At 41.8% G+C, this 22,002-nt stretch overlaps 1 protein-coding gene across 8 annotated transcripts in view; it reads right to left on the reverse strand.

Annotated features, from left to right (window-relative positions):
• The window catches only part of sals (sarcomere length short), a 105,256-nt gene extending 90,174 nt beyond the window's left edge, over positions 1–15,082 (reverse strand). For 7 of the 8 annotated variants that reach the window (XM_080273562.1, XM_080273560.1, XM_080273567.1 and 4 more), the window contains exons 1-2: positions 14,958–15,082; positions 217–310 (exon numbers count right to left, since the gene is read on the reverse strand). In XM_080273562.1, the coding sequence (XP_080129688.1) occupies positions 217–242 (26 nt within the window). In that variant the 5' untranslated portion in view covers positions 243–310; positions 14,958–15,082. Of the gene's footprint in view, positions 1–216; positions 311–10,187; positions 10,297–14,957 lie in introns of those variants that run through there. The other variant, XM_080273558.1, reaches the window with a different exon arrangement.
• Positions 15,083–22,002: the final 6,920 nt, after the last annotated feature.

Raw genomic sequence — 22,002 nt, forward strand, 5'->3', positions numbered from 1 at the left:
GAAGGGAATACGTGGATATCGCTTTCTTCCTACACCAGGATGATAAACAAACCAACACCCGAAATGAAAATAATATAAAAACACAAATACAGCAACAAGCAGCATGAAAAATAATACCAATAAAAATAACAGACAACAGCAACAACAAAATAATAATAATAATAATAATAATAATAATAATAATAATAATAATAATAATAATAACTGTGCACCCACCTGACTTTGTACATCCCAGGAAACATGGCGACTGGAAGACTGTCACTGGCGCTGCTGAATAATTCACTCCCTTCCTCAGCTTAGGAACGGCACTCTGAAATATTTGGCAGAGTATATTATCAGAAGTGATGTGATTAAAAAATGGTGAATAATTGTTGAACGAGACGAAAATAATAATAATAATAATAATAATAATAATAATAATGGTAATAATAATAATAACAATAATAATAATAATACCTTTCTTCAGCTAAAACATGAAACTGGAATAACGAGTCAATATATGAGTACTGAAATAGGGCAATAATAATACGTAGACTTAAACGCCACATTTTTGCTTCAAACATGCAGGTATCACTCAAATACTTAATCTACTTTATCTATCTGTCTATTCATTATTATCTACTGATCTATTGCCACACGCCCAATCCCTGAGTTCATCCTGGTTGACCACGACAAAAATGCTTCAAAGTTCATAACCACTATTCGCTAACCTAAGGCGTCCTCCCTCATGCACTCCATCCCCCCACCTCGTTCTAGGTCTCTCTCTCCTCATTCTCCTACCATTTATAGTATGCAGTAAGTAGGCATGAAAAATATACAGGAAGAAAGGTAGGAAGATAGGTACCACATATAATTAGGTAAGTAGGCTGGTAAGACAAAGACGTAGGTAGGTAGGAAGGCAGGTTGGAAGTAAGTTAGGATAAGCAATTAAGAATGTATGTAGTCTAGGAAGGTTGGTAGGTAGGTAGGTAGGTAGGTAGGTAGGCAGAACACGTATGTGGGTAAGTAGGTAGAACAGGTCTGAGTCTTAACCAGGTGGTCGGAATGTTATGGCAAGTTTATGTCAGTGGCTTTAAATAGAACGAGAGAGAGAGAGAGAGAGAGAGAGAGAGAGAGAGAGAGAGAGAGAGAGAGAGAGAGAGAGAGAGAGAGAGAGAGAGAGAGAGAGAGAGAGAGAGAGAGAGAGAGAGAGAGAGAGAGAATTCCAATAAGAAATAGCAGAGAAAGGGAACAGATGAGAAAAGTGATAAGAATTGTATAAGGAAGGACAAATGGGAAGGAAGAACGGTAGAGAGAAGATGAGAGGTGAAAGGAAAAGAGAAGAGGAAAAAGAAAGGGAAGGGGTGAGGAAATGAATATACAGGACTGGAGGGAGGGGGGGCAGGATAAGGAGGAAGAGAAGAAAGGAAGAGGAAGAGGAGACGAGGAACAGAAAGAGATGAGTAGGAAATAAGAAAGAGGATCTGTTAAAAAATGAGACGAATATGAATTACAACTGGGAAAGAGGAAGCGGAAGAGAAAATAAGAAAATAGGTTAAAAAATGTACCTAAGAGGAGGAAAATGAGTAGAATAAAAGAAGAAAGCACCCTAACACCCTTTCCTAAGCGATTTACTTTGCTGATTACACCTTAGTGTCCTCCTCTGAGCTACTGAAATCATCCCAATATTATCACAGTCTGCATAAATAACGTACAGTGCGATATTAACAGCCATACTCAAAAATGAATCCGTAAGGAAGAGGTGTTGGGGAGCTCCTATAATCTCCAAGAAAACGAGCCTTAGAATAGGAAAATAAGAGACGGAAGTGGAAGAGAATAAAGCAAGGAAGAAGAAGAAAAGAAGAAGAAGAAAACAATGAGGAGAATAATATCAAAAACAATAAAAAGATGAAGAAGAGGAAGAGACGAAGTGAAAAAAAAAATAAAAAAATAAACGAGCACTGAATGATTGTTTTGGCGCCTTCTTTGACAGCTCAAGTGTTGTTGACGTCACCGCAGGACGGATGTGACGTCATGGAGAGATGGCGGCTGGTCCCAGTAATGACAGCAGTGACACGCATGCAGATGGTGATAAACAACAGGGACAGGACATTACAGGCTTTCCCCTCCCCCCCTCTCTCTCCCAAACTGATGCGGTTTTAGAACATCACTCAATGGGTGCCTGGACGTTCAAATCTCAGTTCACTTAGTTCAAATCTAGGGGGAAGGGATAGTTTAATCTACGCGTGACTCGCCAGGAGTTAAAGCGCTTTGTGACTCTGCCTCATTGATCTCACGCACTGATGAAGTTTTAAATTAGTTGTCATGATAAAACAAGTTCTGTGCTTACCGTAATATCGCCCTTTCAATCTTCCTACCCGATAACGAGGTACGGTGTACTAGGGCCTAAAACTGCCATCTCTCCATCTTGAACGCTGAGTTGTAACAAGAGACTAACACTAGAATATGATTATAGTCACGAAGAAGCGCTATAAAATGAATGTACCGCCGTACTATTATCTTTTTCTGCTTCTGCCCTACGAGAAATAACCTAACTACATGAGCAAAATTCGGGCCAAGATGAAGTAAAAGAACTACAGCTTCAGACACACATCGTACGTGGCCTAGCTGCATCAACCCCTCACGTGATTAGCACCGATACGAGTGAAGACGGTCAGTTACACAGTCATCTTTCTGCTGCACTGCGTGGTCCACAACCTACTTCCAAATTCCATAGCACCGGTTACGATATTCATAAACAGTGGAAGGCAGACAGGCGGGCAGGTGTTAGTCCTTTCAGCATGAGGACGCTTTTTCATTTCTTTCTCCATAACTTCAAGAATTCCCCTCCGCCCCTCCAAAGGTCAATTGATACTAAGATGGGAGGTTAGATAATAGCTTGCATTAATCTCTTCGTAACTTAATTTCCGTCCTTTAAGAATAATAGTTTGTCTTAAGATAGGAAGAATAATATAAATAACATATAGGAGTGAAGAGGTAAGAGTGAGCACAAACAAGTAGGAGCTGCAGTGAAATGGGTCCGTAATTTCATGACCCACCTAACGACAAAGGGACATTTATTCGTTCCCTCTTTGTTTCCCCCTCCCTCCCTCTCTCTCTCTCTCTCTCTCTCTCTCCTTCTTCTTCTTCTTCATCATCCACTTCTCACTCTCAGTCTCTGCACTACGGTCTTTTTTAGTCCCTGTATATTATATATTTGTGCTGTCTCCAGACCATTTCATTCAGTTTTAAAGTCCCTTCAGCAGGAGTGCTCTTTCCAATGCTGAATAAAAATCATCTGGATATAGCAAAAATACACTAAAAATTATGTCCCCGGATCTGAAGCGTCGAGGTCTTCGTCAAGTACTAAGTGACCCAGATCTGTATTTTCGTTGGTTTGGGCTTTCTGGCACCTTCTCCTTATCAGCTGAGTTCTACGTATGCCAAGTTAGTATCTGAGGGATGACATCATACAAGTCGTAAATTACATAGAAAACTAGAAAGCACTCAGACAGCGCACACCTCTGCCAATGCCATTATTAAAAAGGATCCGAATGCGGATCCGGATCAGCTCCCAAATTAAAAAATTTCTCATTGGCCCTTCGCCTACTCTTCCACAAAATTTCATCAAAATCCGCTCATAACTTTTTGAGTAATCTCGGTTCCGGAACCGGATCAGTCCCAAAATTTAATCAATTCTTTCTTGGTCAATGGTCCACCTTTCCACAAAATTTCATTGAAATTCACTGAGAACTTATGGAGATATTGTGCGGGATACTCCGGATCCGGATCTGCCCCAAAATTTAATTATTTCTTTCCTGGCCCACGGCCCACCCTTCCACAAAATTTCATCAGTATCCGTTCATAACTTTCTGAGTAATCCTGCTAACAGAGAGACAATCACACAAACAGACAAATCAACGCGGGGAAAAATATAACCTCCTTAGCGGAGGTAAACATAAAAATAAATCGTTACTGAAGAGAGAGAGAGAGAGAGAGAGAGAGAGAGAGAGAGAGAGAGAGAACCCTTAATCTGTAAGTCCGTATTCTCGTGAATGTATGAAGTTTTACAGCACTTTTCCTTATATATTTTCCATACTCCACATTATTTCATGTTACTGATATTAATTTAACACCGGCATACATTGCATAAATATTCAACAGCAGAACAGTGACGCAGAACACCAGATTAAAAAAAAAAACATGACGGGAAGAATCGCTATATAACCTCCCGGGGTGACGAGAAAACAGGCCATAGACGTCTATAACCAATGCATTAGTATTTCTCGTATATTATTTTACATCAACACCGCACAGATAACATACACGGGAATACTGACGTACTATGAAAAATACATCAATAAATATGAGGTATCAGGCAGCCTCCTATGCCCACAACACCCTAAGACCTAGTACAATCTCGTTAATAATAATATATACAGAGAATCCAAGAAGGTATTAAGATATAGGAAAAATAAATCACTAAAAGGGAGGTAATTTAAAAAAAAAAGTTCACTTAAATACGGTCCCCAGACGCCTCTACCCAACGTGCCCACCTGGGATGGTAAAGTACAGTCTTGTGAAACTGTTTACTGATGAGCCAAATTGGACGCACGCTGACTCACCAACCCTTCCCGCTGGTGGTGAGTCAGCACACACACACACACACACACACACACACACACACACACACACACACACACACACACACACACAAATGCATGTACCTCAGTCAAGTTCCATACATGTTTTCCTACTGCAAACAATGAATCTTTTACTTTTAACCTGGACAATATCACATTTTTCAAGTCATCACGATCACCTCCATCCTAATCCGATTTCCCACTAAAATTATAAAATGTGTGTCCTTCTAGTGGCTGAGGAACACTTAAGAATTTTACTCTGGTTAACGATTGGCGATATTAATGTGAGAAAACAGAAGAAAAGAAACGAAAAAGTACACAAATCCACCACCTCTCCCCAGCCCACACACACAGGCCATACCGGAACCACCTGGGCATTACTTAACATCACCGGAGAGAAAAGACCGTATTCTAGGTGATATAAGTTCGTGGCACATCCTCCTTAGCGATTTATTTTGGATATTGCACCTTAACATTCTCTTACATTGCTTTAATATCGACAAAATCTGCATCAGTTACATAAAACACTCTATGAGGCGCAAATGTGTGGAATGAATGGCTAAGGAAGAGGTCTTACGAGATATGATTCACAAGCTTACGATCAACTCCATAATTCAGATTCTGATATGCAGGAACAGCGAGAGACACGGGAAATTTCTGCATTCTCCTTTCCTAGTCCTTCCTGTAGTAACCAATATAACTCACTATATTACTCCTTTCGCAATATTTGTTTTGTAGGAAGAACAAGGGATACTGGAAGACTCTGCACTCTCTTATTATTCTTATCCTTCCTGCAGAAATAAATCAGAGTGACGAGGGGGAACTGATCGTAAATGTGGTTGGTGATTCCCTCCCAGATTACATAATTGTTGGTATAAGCGTTCGTAGCATTTCTTCCTAAGAGATTTATTTTCCATATTCTCTTCCATGTTATGTTTATTACTGACATAGAAATGGATTACAAAAGCTTTAAATGCAAACTATATCACCAAGACGCTACGAATGCTTCAAAGCCAAAAAGAGTATGCCCCAGGAGTCCACATTAATACAGGTGGCTGTTTTGGCTTTGTTTGAAAATAGAGGATTTCTGATTCGATACACTCTATGAAAGCCAAACATTTTATTTATTTATTTATTATTTTATGTATTCAGTTTTTAAGGAAACGGGTAGAGGTGGGGTGGAGTAGCGGGTAACGGGCTGTGAAAGACGTTTAAATAAGGACAAAGCTTAGTAGGAGAGTTAGTGTTGGTGATGTGAAAACAGCGTATGACGTATGTAATGCGAATACTCAGCACAGGTTTCAAAATGCACACCACATATGCCAAGACAATGAAGAGCGAATAGAACACCATTATAATCAAAGCACAGTATTACAAAAATGGTGGGTATTGGAAAAGTCCTTTTGACCGGAGAACAATTAAATTTTGTTCATGCTATCTCTATTTTTAATAATCATATGAAACTTATCGAGTGCTGATATATATATACATATTAACTGACCACTTCTCGGATGGAGTGATTGCTAGAAGTTACCCTTACTCATACTGTCCAAGTACGAATGAAGAATAGGTGTCTGTAGCCAGCAAAACATATAGTTATCAACGCCGGAATGTTGAGGTGGGTAAATCTGTGTATGTGTCTAAGGTCTGCATATGTGAACGACGTGAACCGACATGAAGTAAACATGTATAGAGTACAAACTACTGGAACCAACAACAAAGTCCACCACAGCTGGATCTGACCTCACACTCACGGCATTGCAGGTCAGGATATAAACAGTACCTCAGTGTCTTTGGTGTAATGACTTAACAGAATTCAACCTCACAGGAAGTGGGGTTGGGGGGTGGAGATCTAGAGGAAAGCTCATTATTTTCAGAGGGGCATGAACCAGGGAAGAAGGGAAATTTCAGAAGTTTCTCTCTCTCTCTCTCTCTCCCTCTAACACAGGTGGGTAGGGATCACACCTGGTTAGTAAGAGCTGCCAACACCAGTCCTGGTTTCCACACACACACACACACACACACACACACACACACGTAAACATAAACATTACACATTCACACATGCACACACATAAACAGTATATTACACATACAAACACACACATGCAAATACGTACATATAATATATATATATATATATATATATATATATATATATATATATTATATATATATATATATATATATATATATATATATATATATATATATATATATACACACGAGTGAATATATATTATATATTACATTATGTATACAATGCATACACATTAGATGTATAAATATTATATATAACACACTTAGACATATCTACCTACATTGCACACACTTGCACATATTACACAAACAAGCATGCACATACTTCACACAAAAATACACGCACAAGCAATTCAAACAACTAATTATCTCACACACACACACACACACACACACACACACACACACACACATACACACACACACACACGCACACACAAAACAAGTCACCACATATAATGTCAAAGAAGAGATCATATACGCACAGCTACACGAGAATCCAGACACTGCAGATCCTCTCCCCTCGCCTGCATCACAGACCAATTTATTTTTACCCCCTTCTGCCCTAAGACATCTTTCATATTGTACTCTTGCTTTCACCTGACTGTCTTACTTAGCTCTGTGGGAGAATTTTCTTGCTGGGGAGAATTTTCATAGTGGATGAGTGTAATAGACATCGTTTCTAACTCCTTCTCTACAGGAGGTTTCCCCCAAGTTAAAATATTCTGGAGGCAGCATGAAATTTATACAAGATGGTCTGTATGTACAGCTCCTCATCCACTCTGCTGTCTAATTTCACGTGTTGTGGAGGAAGGTTCAGTTAACGTTATCAATATCTACCCTGCATCATTTACTCCACTCCTACCGTTACTGCCACGGCCAAAGCCACACCTGCAGACTGAGGCGTCCCCGCAACACATAAGATACCTAGGCGGGTTTCTTGTGGAGCGCTGTTTACAGGCTACTCTGTAAACCGAAATAGGACGTCATCGTAGTTAGTGAAGACAGTACGAGTATCTTTCTCGCTTCGACTTGCGAACTTTGTATTTTATTCCATTTATCCCAACATGATTATATTTCGCTAAAAAAAAAAAAAAAAAAAAAAAAGCACATATCAAACGCTCTCAAGTTTGTCTTACCTCACGATAGGAAAATTATCCTTAGCTCTTCGTGAATTTATGGCATGAAAGTTACAAGAAAATTAATCGTGTTTAGTAAGTCGAACCTGGTAATAAGGGAACAACTCGTTCTCATACGGAACTGACATTAGAGATAACCTTTACATTTTATTTTTGCTACCGCCAGACGATATCGTTCAGGTGAAGTTCAAGATACTGATAGCACGACAAGATATCGATCACTTTAGTAGAGATCATTTGTATGAAACGGGTTAATGGTATTGATGCCAATATTTCAACGTTCATATATGTTTAAGTAGACGGTCTCAGCAGCCATAAGTTTAAGCGGATATGAACGTATGTCTTAACAGAAGTGCGCTATATGTAGATGTGCAAGTATTATAAGCAAAAATCAGTGTTTTTCAACCTCTTGGTAGTACCAAGAGGTACCCGTGCCCCGAGAGGGCTCCGGACACAAAATTTGGGGTAGCACGATATATCATCAGAAAGATATCAGTTTTGGTTCTGTACCAGGTTTCCACTTTTATTGTAATTACCTTAGTTTAGAGTAATCGATGCTCTGCTTGATAGCGCATTGTATATATATATATATCTCAGCCGTGGCTCATTGGGTTAGAGCGCTCCGCTCTGACCGAAGGGTCGGAGGATCAAATCCACCTAGGGGTCTTTGGTAGACATCAGGAAGGGCATCCGGTCATAAAATGCTACACGCTCCAGTCCAGTCATCTACCCAGAGGCAACGCTGTAGCCCTTTGGGGAAAACAGGCGTAAAACCAAATTATTATATATATATATATATATATATATATATATATATATATATATATATATATATACAGGCAATTGATAGTACTACACTTCGTTATATACCATTATTGTTTTGAGTAGGCTAATCATTACAATTCTACAAGTAACGCATTTGATACTGAAGCCCGTGAAATACAGTGACAAGTGTTGATCATGAAAATTTGTGTGACAGTGTCAGTGCAATGGAACGGTGCACAGGGGACTGTGCCTGTTGGTATGAGATGGGTGTACGTGATGTAACGCACGGTGACTGACCCCTCATTCCTTTTTCCCAGACTGCTGGTGTTTACGAGAGGTTAGACCTGTTTGGCCGAGGTTTTCTTTTGTTTCAGAAGCGATTTCACTAACGGATCTCTTGTGCGGGTGTTTGTGATGTAAGAAGGGTGTTACTTTCTGACGTAGGTGTAAGTGATGCAAGGGTGTTATTCTCTTACATAGGTGTTAGTGATGCAAGGATGCTATATTCTTACACAGGTGTTAGTGATACAAGGTGTTACTTTCTGACGTAGGTGTTAGTGATGCAAGGGTGTTACTTCTTTACGTAGATATTAATGATGCAAGGGTGTTACTTTCTTACATAGGTGTTAGTGATGCAAGGGTGTTACTTTCTTACGTAGATCTCAGTGTTGCTTTCACTCTGATGCAAGTGCTGACTGATAATAAATGTTCCCACACAGACTCTTCGCTTGTTTGGATACACTCTTTTTTCGTGTGTGTGATCAGTAGAGTATAACACATAACTTACGGGATTTTGTTAGCTCACCTGAAAATTCGTTAAGTGTGGGTACTGCCTGGATTAGGTAAATGCTTAAGATGTCAGGGTAAAAAAAAAAAAAATAATAATAATAATAATAATAATGAACTGCTCTACTTAAATGTCAAATCTAGGTAAATTATAAGTGTAGGCTGATTTTAATATGTAGCGGAGATAACAGAACTGTAGTTAGAGACGTACATAATCTAAGCTTAACGGAAGCGTGGGTTTAAGTAGGTTGGTAGGTGTTGGTATGTAAGAGAAATGTAGGTAAGTGAATGAGTCAACACAGCCAGTGCGATAGCGGGTAACTCACGCCGCCAACTGGGATGCTCAGGGAAAAACATACAAACAAAAAACAATAAAACATCCTACGACGCACACAAAGCCGGATTCTCGTTGGCACTGGAGACTCCGTAGCACCTGGTTATTGGTCACTTATTCTGCACATTACACCTTAATATCATCCTCTTGAATATTATTGTTGTAAACTACATCAGTGTTACAAAAACGTAAATGCCCTACAAGAAAATATAAGGTGCAGTATGCAAAATAAACCGCTACGGAAGAGGTGCTACGAAATCTGTATCAGCCAGAATATTACTCACAATCACCACGAAATACTTCCCACCAGGCGATGCTTAACACTGACAGCGCAATCGAAGGTACAGTATAAGCAAGCCCCTAAAATTAACGACGGTCAATTATAAAGAACTAATGAGTATAAGAAATGGTTAACCTGCACTCCACTTTACATAATCACAAACGAGATAAAAATGTCAAACTGCTTATGATGTCCACCGTGTTTTTCGATAGCTACTATACCTCAAATGCTGGGGGTCCGCCTTCCCTCTGCTGATCCCAGGTTAAGTAGTATGTCCGTCACAACCGGAGGAATTATTTGACTACTAGGAATTCTATCAGCAGATACGAACGTCTGGTGTTACCCGAAACAAGGGGAAAGAGACAATGAAGATAGAAGAGGCAACACAGAGAGAAACCTGGCGTCACTTGATGTCCGGGTTCCCGCCAAATAATTTTACCTCTTCACTCCGATGACTTATCTTTTAGTTTACATTCAGCTCGGGTGAAACTTTTCGAAATGAAGGGGTTAGTTACAACCACCATTCATTATTAACTACTTCACATGCAGACCGCTCTCCTTAGCTAAATAAAATCGTATGATAACATCAAGAACGAAATATAAATGAGGAATTGAGGGTGACGGGGTTCAGTTCCCAACCTAAGTATGGCTATTCCTTTGTTAATTAACCATGTATTAAATTACTGGAATAGTTTAATTACAACAATGTTTAAATCACTGTGCCCATGATGTACTCTGTATTATATTCTTGTACATGTTGTGGCCCCAAGCTCATCTCGAGATTAACTCAATGGAGATGGAGTGCAGGCTGAAGGTGTCGTTCACCTGCAGTTTATATCCTCCTTTTGGGAGACAGGAAGCTGGGGCAGAAGTGTTTGTATATACTGGAACCACAACACGAGGCTCTCGCCAGCGCCGGATTAAATTCTTAGACATAATGTGTATATTCAACTTTATTAATGTTTCCTCGTAGTGAATGGGTTACTGATGGGAATATCTAACCCTTCAGTTCGTAAAATGTCCAAAAAATTCTCGAGCTAACAAAATATAAAAGCCGTCATCGTACTGAAGGAGTTAAAAGGTTAAAGTACTTTGAAACTGAACGCAGCTTTCATGAAGTCAGTAATTCAATGGGGATTTAACTCAGAAATAACTGGCTTTCTGAAGTTAATGGATAATATCAAAACAACTCACTCCCTTTGCGCAGGAAGGAATATCTTGTTTGGTTCCTTGATTTCTGATGGAACATGAACCAGAGATAATACGAAAATCCCAGACAAATCTCACTCCCAACCACATACCACATTCTCGTGCCGTGGGAAATACGAATATACAACACAAATGCTAGGCGGCGGGGTTGTCATACGTCACGAATACCTTCAGTCAGATGATGTAATTTCTCTTCTACTCTTCCCCTCTCTATACGATTTTCCTCACCCTACAACAGTCTTTCCGAACTTCAGTTATTAGATAATTATAACCTCCAGTAACTCTTCTCTGCCAGGGTGTTCTCCTAAGCTGAACAAAATCGTCTGGTGACAGTCATAATAAATTACACAGACATCCTCTGATTGAAGGGACTAAAGAGACGCGGTAGTTACCAGACTTTTACTATACGCAGGGAATACATGGGTAATATTCTATCCCTCCAGGGAATGAGATGTAAAGGGAAAAACAATGACTGCTGAGACCGACCCAACACGGGATAAAGCTGACCTTAATATTGATCAAAGGAAGAATTTTAACACCACAAATTTATGAGGGCTTGAAGAGGCCAGAAAAGTTTGCAGTGAATCCTTTCAATACGATGAATATTGGAGCTTATCCTGGAACTGATACTGCATTCTTTCATTGTCCAAACAATTTTATTAATTACTAGGGCTCTCTTTAGAGTTGTATAAAATCGTTTGATAACAGCAATAAAGTATTGTACGGAGCATACCCTGACTGCAAGACATAAAAAAAAAAAAAAAGCTATACGAACCAGCACACACACACACACACACACACACACACACACGGACCGCAAGTTCCTTTATTGTACTTTACCCTACAGACTCTGCCATCTCTGGGCGATTCTGTGTAGTTAAGGGGAGACACCTTGAACCGTTGGAGTTGGTTAGATACAGACTTCAATTATACTTCCAGTGCGAGGTCTTTCTAAATTTGAATAAAACTGAATAGAGGTAACAAGAATAAACTAATATAATATTACTATGTCATCGATGAGAGCGATTAATTCTTTAGTTAAGATTGGACGACGAATTTGCGTCCGACGTGAGCTATATAAACTCATACACAATGGTAATATATATATATATATATATATATATATATATATATATATATATATATATATATATATATATATATATATATATATATATATATACCTAGGCTGCTTCCCCCAAGGAAAGGGAGGTAGCCGAGACAGGACGACTCACTCTCCATTTACTCATCCATTCAAACACATTCATTCGCATCTTAGCCCCAAAGAGGAGAACGGACAGATCCTCACCGCATCACACCGCACAAGGGTCAACTGCGCAATGCAAGCAGTGACATCCACAGCAGGGCCCGACAGCAGAACTGGTTTACCCCTGCCACATCATAACAGACCCATCCCCTTACCCGCACCTGACCTGACTAGCTGATCAGACCAAATGCGGGAGAATATCCCCTCAGGGCTGCGTCATCACTTATTCATTCACAATTTCTCTCCATTTATTTCTGTCACGCACAGCCACTCTTCCTTGCTCAACAGACATCCCTCTCGCATCCAGCGCTCTCTTCACACTGTCCATCCATCCTATTCGTGGTCTTCCTCTCAGTCTTACACCTCTCACATCAGATCTAGTTATCTTTTTCACCAATCGCTCATTATCCATTCTCTCCATATGCCCAAACCATTGCAACACCCTCTGCTCAACTCTACCAGCCATCTCCCGAACAACTCCAGTTCTCCTTCGCACTTCATCATTTCGCACTCGATCCATACGCGTCACTCCACACATACTCCTCAGACACCTCATCTCCATTACATATATATATATATATATATATAGATAGATAGATAGATAGATAGATAGATAGATTCAGTGTGCTCAGTGTATATGATGTGGCTACCAGAAAGCTGCATTGTCATATTATTTTTATTAACGAGAGAAAGAGAGAGAGAGAGAGAGAGAGAGAGAGAGAGAGAGAGAGAGGGGCTACACCAATGAACGGGAAGCCTACGTAGAAATAAATGAGTAGGCATACAAGTAAGTAGACGAGTAGAGAGATTTGTAAGTGTGGAGGTATGCAGGAAGGGCAAGGGCATGCGTAGGTAGTTGTGGAGGTAGAAGGGTAGGTAGGTGTAGGTGTATGCTGGCGCCAATCCAACTCCCTCGCAAGCTGACAACGCCTAACCTTGATTTCAAAATATTAGCGGTTCATTTTGCTGTCCTAAACCCAACATAAACCATTTGCACAGACGCTGGGGCCTCATATCGATAAAATGACACAGATTCCATTCATTATTACTCTTATTTGTTTCGATTCTAAGGTACTTAAACTAGGAGGAAGTTGCACAAATTTAAGAGGTTCGGTAGTGTTCAGTTTTTCCTTCCTGCCCCTTTATCGGGTTCAGGAATGCATCAGCTTGGCAAGAGTTCCAATAATGGATAATAAACAGCAACCTTTTCTTTCCTTCCCTTAGCCTGTTCGATTTCAGGGGGTGGTGGATTAAGTGGGAATCGACTGCGTAAATGGAGGATTGTGTGATTTTTGTGCAGATTTTACGCATTGCTTCCCTTATCACGCTTGGAACTTCGGATATCATGATTATATCGCATAAACACACACTGTACCACAAGTTCACGGCACAAAAATAGTCAGCAATTCCCTCGGCATCACTTATCGGCGCACTGATCCCAAAACCGTCAAAATTCTTGGAAGTAATGCCAGTAACTCAGCCGATATTTTCAGACGGCCTCTCCAATGTCTCCTGGCTCAGAACTTATTATCCTTTACCTTAATCCTTGGCAAGATTTTTCATATGCATGTATTTTTCCCACTGCTTGGTTATACACAATTTTCTCTGCACTTATCTTTAATCAAGAGACCTTCAAACCACCATGAAAATTAGTCTCTGTTATGGCCCAGACTCCCCACATTTTCTTCTGTCTGTAAATGCTACGCCGTACTGACTTTCGGCATTTCCTTGTGTATCGTAAATATATATACCTTCTTTTTGTGTAATATTCAGCATTCATTTAGTCTCCAGTTTCATCAGTCACAAAATACGTCATGGGTATTTCAGTATGGAATTTCTTGTAGTGCTTTCAGTTTTGCCTGTGTGTTTTTTTTTTCTTATGTTACAGAGTGCTCTTTATAGTACTTGAAAAATAATGTAGTACGGACGGTTTTATCTGTTTAGCCTTCTTATATTTACGCAGCTTTAGTCTTAGCCTTGTAATTACATATAAACATCAACACCGCAAGGCTGGGTACGCTCTTGTTGTGTTTACTGTTGGGAGATACGAGACTATTTTTTGCACTGGCTTACGCGCCCAAAGATGTTTTTGTTTTTCTCTCTCTATTTTACGACGAGACAAAAGGCTGGATGCTTCAATTTTCACACCAATTCAGCATGTAACTTTAGGCTCGGTGGGATACGCTTTTCCCATTAGAATATGTGTTCACAGTTTTCTCCTCAGTTCCTTGTTTTAAAAAGAAACTAAAGACTGGACGTTGCATTTTCCACACAAAAACTATAAAGAAACTCTTAAGCTCAGTGAGACGTGACCAAATCAAAGGTTATATGGGGGCTTAAAAAACACTACTTCCTTCACACACACACACACACACACACACACACACACACACACACAAAACAAACTCGCCGATGCCTGAACTTTTGGCTTCAGCTTCGAATAATCCATCACTCAAGGGCGAACAAGGCGGGTCAATGTAAAATAACAAGCAAGCATAAATTAGAGCTAACTCACAATGTGGAGGTTGTGGCGGCGGCTTCAGTGGCTCTCTTTCTTTAATATCTCTCTCTCTTACTCTTGCACTCGTCCCTCTCTCTCTCTCTCTATCTCTCCCTCCCTCACCCTGGCTCACTCACTAGCGACCCACTGAGGTGTTCTTGGCTCTGAGGGATGGGTGGTGGGTGGCCGGGGAGGTAGGTGGGGGGAATGGGGGGAGGGAAAGGGAGGATTGGGTGAGAGAGAGAGAGGGGGAGGGGAGGGGCAATACTTTATTTACGATTTTCCAAGAAACTGATGAACAATTCCTTCAGTTTGATGACGTCTAATTTTTACAGAGTTCTCGTGACCGCCAGACGATTTTACTCAGCTTTTGGAAGGAGTAGCATTAACCTCATAACCAAGATAACTATTTATTATATTCTCACTACCCCTGACGATTTTATTCAGCTTTAAGGAGGTTTGTAGTCGTGAAGGGAATACAAACAAACTCAGAGGGGAATACAAACTTCAGTAATTGCAGTGCGATGACATTTTTTGACTTCATTCCTGCCACCACCACACGACTCTAATCAGCATGGTTAAGAGACCCTTGGAAATGAAGGAGGTAAGAAACTATTCATTAGCCCCTTCAGCCAGACCATGTATTTTCAAGTTTACTCTCACCAGCCCTAGAACTTGAAGAGATGCATAGTCTTCATGAACTTTCTTTTTCTTTTTTCATTATTTTTTTTTTTACTTATTTCGTTTTTTTTTTATTTACTGCCAGGGCTCTCTCATGTTGAAGTTAATCGTATGAAGACGGCAAGAAGAACTACAAAACTACGTCCTCATGTTGGGATGGCTGACCCTTTTCAACGCAATGACGTCTTTCATGCTTCATTCCCGCTACCGCCAGACGATTTTTCAGCTTAAGAAAAATCTCTCGTAGTGAAGCGGTTCTTAGGTCTGGTCCGCACTCCCGTAGACTGACTTCCAAATCCGTGTTTTCATGCGCTTACGCAGCTCCCCAGGACGATTTACTTGAACAATACACCATGATCCCTGCACCAAGACATCCCTCATCCGGGCTGAATAAAACCGTCTGATGGTAGCATGAAAAAAAAAAAAATCATTAATGAAAGGGCTACTGAAGACTGGACCCCTTCATTACGAGGTATCCCCTAAACTGAATAAAATCGCCTAGCGTTAGTAGTAGAAAAGAACATCGTACTGAAGGGGATAAGCTGCTGGGGGTTGCATCTAATTCCTTGATTACGACATGGTCTCATCTATGAAAAATCAAAATCATCTCGCGGTAGCAAATAATAATAATAATAATAATAATAATAATAATAATTTGCACAATACCTGGCCCTTAAAGAACTGGAAGCCACTCCATATCTAAATAATTATACGGGATTAGAGAGATATACCTTTTTAATGTGATTTATTCTAGCCTAAAAATGCGAATTGGAGTTTTTTTTTTTTTTTTTTACCCTCAGAGGACAGGAAGCAACTGTTAAACATGAGTAAAAATCATCATCACGCCTTTGTATATCTTGTCTGCCGTTTTTATCATTATAGTACCCATAGCATTCACTAAGGGAGAATATCAACGGGCCATACATGAAAATAAACCGCTAGGGAAGTGGTGCTAAGCGAGTGGTGATCTGGGGACTAAGATGGCATATTCGATCGCGGAGGTTGTATGGAACAGTTTGTGGATTCGAATTCGATATTGTTCACTACATTTTCACTATCCCCACTGGCAAGGCATAAAATCACTCGCCACTACTGCCATAACATCAGAATTTAATGTGATATCCCCAGCGTATCACAGTGAAGATGGTGGGTGTTACGTGTCCAAATGCCTGATGACGTTTGAGGGCTGCAGGGACAGATCATATGTTGGTGTGTCATAGGTGGATTCTCATTCTCTCTCTCTCTCTCTCTCTCTCTCTCTCTCAAAATACAGCGAGATCAACAAAACCAGAATGCAACTCAGGGGAAAAAAGAGAAGAAAAGGATGAAGAACAATAAACACAAGATTATACGAAAGGACGACAAGAGGCACGTCAGGAACAAAAAGTGGAAAGCGAAACATCCTCCACTAATCATAATCACTATAATGAATACCAAGTCATCATCACAGTTACCATCACTATCATGCTCATATTCATTAGGACTGTGGTGGGTCGGTGGTTAGTGTACTCATGATGCGTGTGCCGAGTCAGAGAAGTGGTGGTAGGTGCTGGTGGTTTGTCGTGCTTATGTTTGCGTCATATGTTCACACCCTCTCGGTTCTATCGATGGTACATACAAACTGGCACATACAGATAGCCAGTAACACACTTCCACATGCATCACTTCCTACAGACACCTCTTCCCGACTCGTGCTTCGCCAGTATGCGCTCCCTACGAGGAAAAGGTACGGTCCTGCAGGGGGCCCACTATCGACTGATACGTAATCAATATCATTATTATTATTACTGTAATCGCCACAATCATCTTATCCATCAGCTGCAACGTGAATCATCACTACCAGTATCATCATGATCATCCCCGCCATCAAAATTATCACCGTCATCATCAGCAACATAACTATCATCACCATACCTGCCGTACAACCAACCCAATAACAAACAAGCCTAGAGAGGACCAATAGGTATGTTGCTGTTTAGTTTCCTCTATACCACCATCCAATTTCCCATGTTCAAAAGGAATGGGAAAATATTGGGACGGACTCTTAGATTTCCCTGAGACAAAAAACAGAGGGAAAAGAAGGCCTAAGACACGCTTCCTCCTCCTTTTTTCATGAGTATTTGGAGTTACGAGGACACCTGCAGCAAATGTTTTGGGTCGACACCTACGATAAGTGAATGAATCGTAGGGGGTAAAGGAGGGAAGGGATGGAAAGGGAATAATGGGATAAGGCTTGAGAGAGAGAGAGAGAGGGGTACGTAGAGAAGAAATTGGAAACATGTAAATGGGGGAGGGGGAGGGGGAAAGTGGGAGGGGGCTGGAAGGACGGGGAGGGAGAGAAACAGGTGCGATAAGGGAGATGGTTGAGGAGAGGAAGGAGGGGGAGGGGAGGGGAGGGAGAGAGATAGGGGGATGGAGGAGGAGAGAGACCGAAAGACAGGGGGAGAGGGACCCGAAAACGGGGGAAAGAGAGGAGAAGGTAGGACGGGGGAAGGGGAGGGGCAAATGGGAAAAGTTAAAGGAAAATGAAGGGAGGAAAGGAGACGAGAGGAGGATAGAATACAAGGAATGGTGAAAAAAGGGATGAAGCGTAGAATACGGGTTTAGGAGATGGGTGGGAAAGGAAGGGAGGGGAGGGTTAAGAGAGGGGAGGGTGGCGAGAAGTGGTGGGGAGGGAAGAGCTGGGGGAGTTGGAAGAGACGAGGAGTGGTAGGGAGGGAAGGAAAAGTGTGTGAGAGGGAGGGGTGTGAGGAAGGGGAGGGTGTGAGAGGGAGGGTGAGAGGAATGGGAGCCAAGGCAAGGAAGGGGAGGCTATTTTCATCCCCACTGCGTCACAGGCCAGGCACGACCCCCCTCCCCGTTACCTCTCCCTTTTCCTCCTCCTCCTTCCCCTCTACCCCACACCTTTCCCTCTCACCTCCTCCTCCTCCTCCTTCACTCACTACTTTACAAATATTATTCAGCTCCCTCCTATACACATCCCTCTACCCAGCCTTTTCCCTACCCTCTTTCTCTGTCTCCTCCTTTCCCTTCCCTCCTATTACCCCTCTCTCCCTTTTAAAATAATCAAGCCTCCTCCTCTTCCTTCCCCTCTCCTTCTTACTCTCTCCTTTCTTCTCTCCTCCCCTCCCTTTCTTCCCTCCCTTATCCCACTCACTTTACTAGTACTTCCCAGTTCCCTCTCACTGATATCTTGGTCTCATCACTCCTCTCCCCGCTTTACAAATATCATTCAACTCCCTCCTCCCTTTTCGCCGCCCCTTTCCTCTCATCTCTCCCCTTCTCCCTTTCCCTTCGCACTTCCCCTCCCCCTACTTCCCTTCCTCTCCCCCCTCCACCCCCATTTCTCTCCCCATTCCTGCATTTCAAATCCTCAATATACTCACACTGTCTAACCCTCGACATCCCCTCTCCCTTCCATATCCAGTTTTCCTTTCTCTCCCCTTCCATCCCCCCTCCCATACCCCTCTCTGATTTCACCCTCATCTACCTCCCTCCTCTCCCCCTTCCACAATCCTTCAATTTACTAATATTATTCATCCTCTTCCACCTGTCCCTTCTCCTACCCTCCTCTTTCCCTTCTAATCATATCCCTCTTCCTTTTAAACCCCCATCCGCTCTTCTCTCCCTTCCCCCTCAATTTCACTCCCTCTTCCTTCCTGTCCCTTTTAAATTTTCCTCTCCTTCTCCCTCCCTTTCTAGTTCTCCTCTGCTTCTCTCTTCCTCTCTAATTCTCCTCTCCTCCCTTCCTTTCAAGTTCTCCTCTCCTCCCTTTCTAATTCTCCTCTCCCTCTCCCTTCTCCCCTTTCTAATTCTCCTCTCCTCCCTTCTCCCCCTTCAATTATTCCTCTCATTCTCCCTTCTCCCCTTTCAAATATTCCTCTCATTCTCCCTTCTCCCCTTCCATCACCTTTCCAATTTTCCTTCTCCATTTTCCTCTCTTTCCATCCCTTTCCCAATTCTCCTCTCCTTTTCCCTCTCCTTTCTAATCCTCCTCTCCCTTCTCTTCCCCTTCCCCTTTCTCCTACTCATCTCTTCTGTCCTTCTCCCTTTCCTTCACCAATCCTTCCCCTTCCCTTTCTCTTCCCCTTCCCCACCTTCCCCCTACATGACTAATATTATCAAAATCCCTCCTTCCACTTCCCTTCTCCCCTCTCCCCCTCCGCTCCCCTCCCTCCCCAGTATCATTCAGTCCCCCTTCCCCACCCTCCTCCCCTCAGTACCGTACATTCCTTGGTATTACTTGGTGATGATGGTGGGGTTAATTTTAGAGGGGAGGAGGTTGGGGAGGAGCGTGGAGGGGAAACGGGGAAGGGAACTTGCGGTGAACTGGAAGGAAGAGTTGGGGTGAAAGGGAGGGGGGAGGATCGAGTGTTGGGGATGGGAGGGGAAGGTTGGGGTGGTGGAGATTGGAAGGGGAGGTTGGGGTAGCGGGGATGGGACGGGGAGGTTGGGCTGGTGAGGATGGGACGAGGAGGTTGGGGTGGTGCTGAAGGGAGGGATAGGCTGGGGTGGTGTGGATCGGAGAGGGAAGCTGGGGTGGTGAGGATGAGAGACGGAGGGATGGTAGGCATGGGAGGGGGAGGTTGGAGTGGCGGGGATGGGAGGGGAGGGCTGGGGTGTGATGGGAGGGGGACGCTGGGGAGGTGGGGAGGGAGAGGAGAGGTTGGGGAGGTGGAAAGGGAAAGAGGAGGATGGAATGATGGGAGGAGAGGAATTAAGAGAGGATGGGGAAGGAAGGCTGGGGAGCGGGAGAGGAAGAGATTTGCTTAATTTCGATGTCTGAGCCAAAGTTACATATTAAGAACTCAACATCCCCTCCCCCCTCCCTTAACATCCCCTCCCCGCCCAACCCCCATCTTTCCTTTAACTCCCCTCACTTTCCCCCTTCCCCATTCCCTTAACCCCTCCCCTCTCTGCAAACACGGAGGTCTGCGAGGTGACTGGACTCGAATTTACCCCTTTACTACCACGACTTCCTTGTGTGTTTATTCTTGCTATTTCCACACGATCATATTCAGCTTAGGGCACATCTCTCCTACATGACTGGCCACAAACATTCTCCACCGACCCCTTAAATCCGACGACGTATATTCTATTCTTGCTACCTCCTCAATTGACTTTTCGAACAGCACAGGTTTGATACATCTTTCAATGACCCCTTCATTAAAAGAGGTCTCCCCAACGCTAATAAAAAATGGTCAGGAAACAGTAAGAATAAAATAAAAACGTCATGGAGTAAAAGGAGGTAATAATTTCAGTATGATGGCTTGCCTTTTTTTCACTTTACCCTTGCTATCTCCAGATAGTTTTATTCAGCTTTAAACAGAGCTTTCAGATGAGGGGTTAGAAATAACTGACATTAACGTTTGTTCCTTGCTGACTTTCGAGAATTTTGTTCGGATCTGGGGAGAACTCCTAACTAAGGAATTAGAGACCGTCCGATAATCCTCCAAACATAACTACCTTGCGTTCATTCCTGCTAGATACAGGCTATTTTATTAACTTAGGAGACTAATAATACTGAAGGGTTGTAATATTTTCAGCTTAGAGACTGAGTCGTCATACTTAGATTATCCCTTCGGCTCAACAATGTCATTTTTTTTTTAGCTACCCCCATTATCTTCTTCACTGGGTGATATCATGCATAAAGTTGAATAAATAATGTGTCGGCAGCAAGATGAAAAAAGACGTGAGAACTTGAATTGCTAAAGGCCCATGATACAAAAAAAAAAAAAAAAAAAAGAAAAAAAAAAGAAAAAATCAAGCAGCCAGCAGAAAAGAACATGGAACACTTCTTACTATGTGCGATGGACTACACGTAATAAGAAGGGAATCCGAAGAACATCAGCAACCACACACTGAAGACAATTGCGACATCATAGGGAGAAACTTGCTTACTAAGGAAAAACTACCAAAATAGAAAGAACTAATAGGCCTACAGTATACTGACTGGATACTGAGAGAAAGAAAAGTCAAAGAGCTCATCGCAAATGACAGATAATGAATAATAATGATGCTCACTGAAGTATCAAAAGCACAAGCACAAAAAATTAACTAAAATTTAAAGTTTAGGAAGCGCCGTTGTAAAAGCCATTCCTTCGAACAACATCGCATCGCACTGCATATAACGGAATTATATATGTTCAGTTTCATTTCAATTTTGTGTGGGTTTATAGTGTGTACTTTGATACTTCATAGATGATATAAAAAATTATCCAAAAATAACAAATATCAATAAAAAAAACTAACTTTAGTTACCTATCGGTCTGGCGGCCGCATCACATTGAGATATCAACTTTATTCAATATATATGAAAAATATTTGGTAGGCTCACAAAGGGCTGACAAGAGCTAAAGTTTGGATCAGCGAGGTTTGA

This window comes from Coenobita brevimanus, chromosome 55, assembly GCF_032717465.1.
Source record: "Coenobita brevimanus isolate Jiangsu-jjx chromosome 55, ASM3271746v2, whole genome shotgun sequence".
Taxonomy (NCBI): domain Eukaryota; kingdom Metazoa; phylum Arthropoda; class Malacostraca; order Decapoda; family Coenobitidae; genus Coenobita; species Coenobita brevimanus.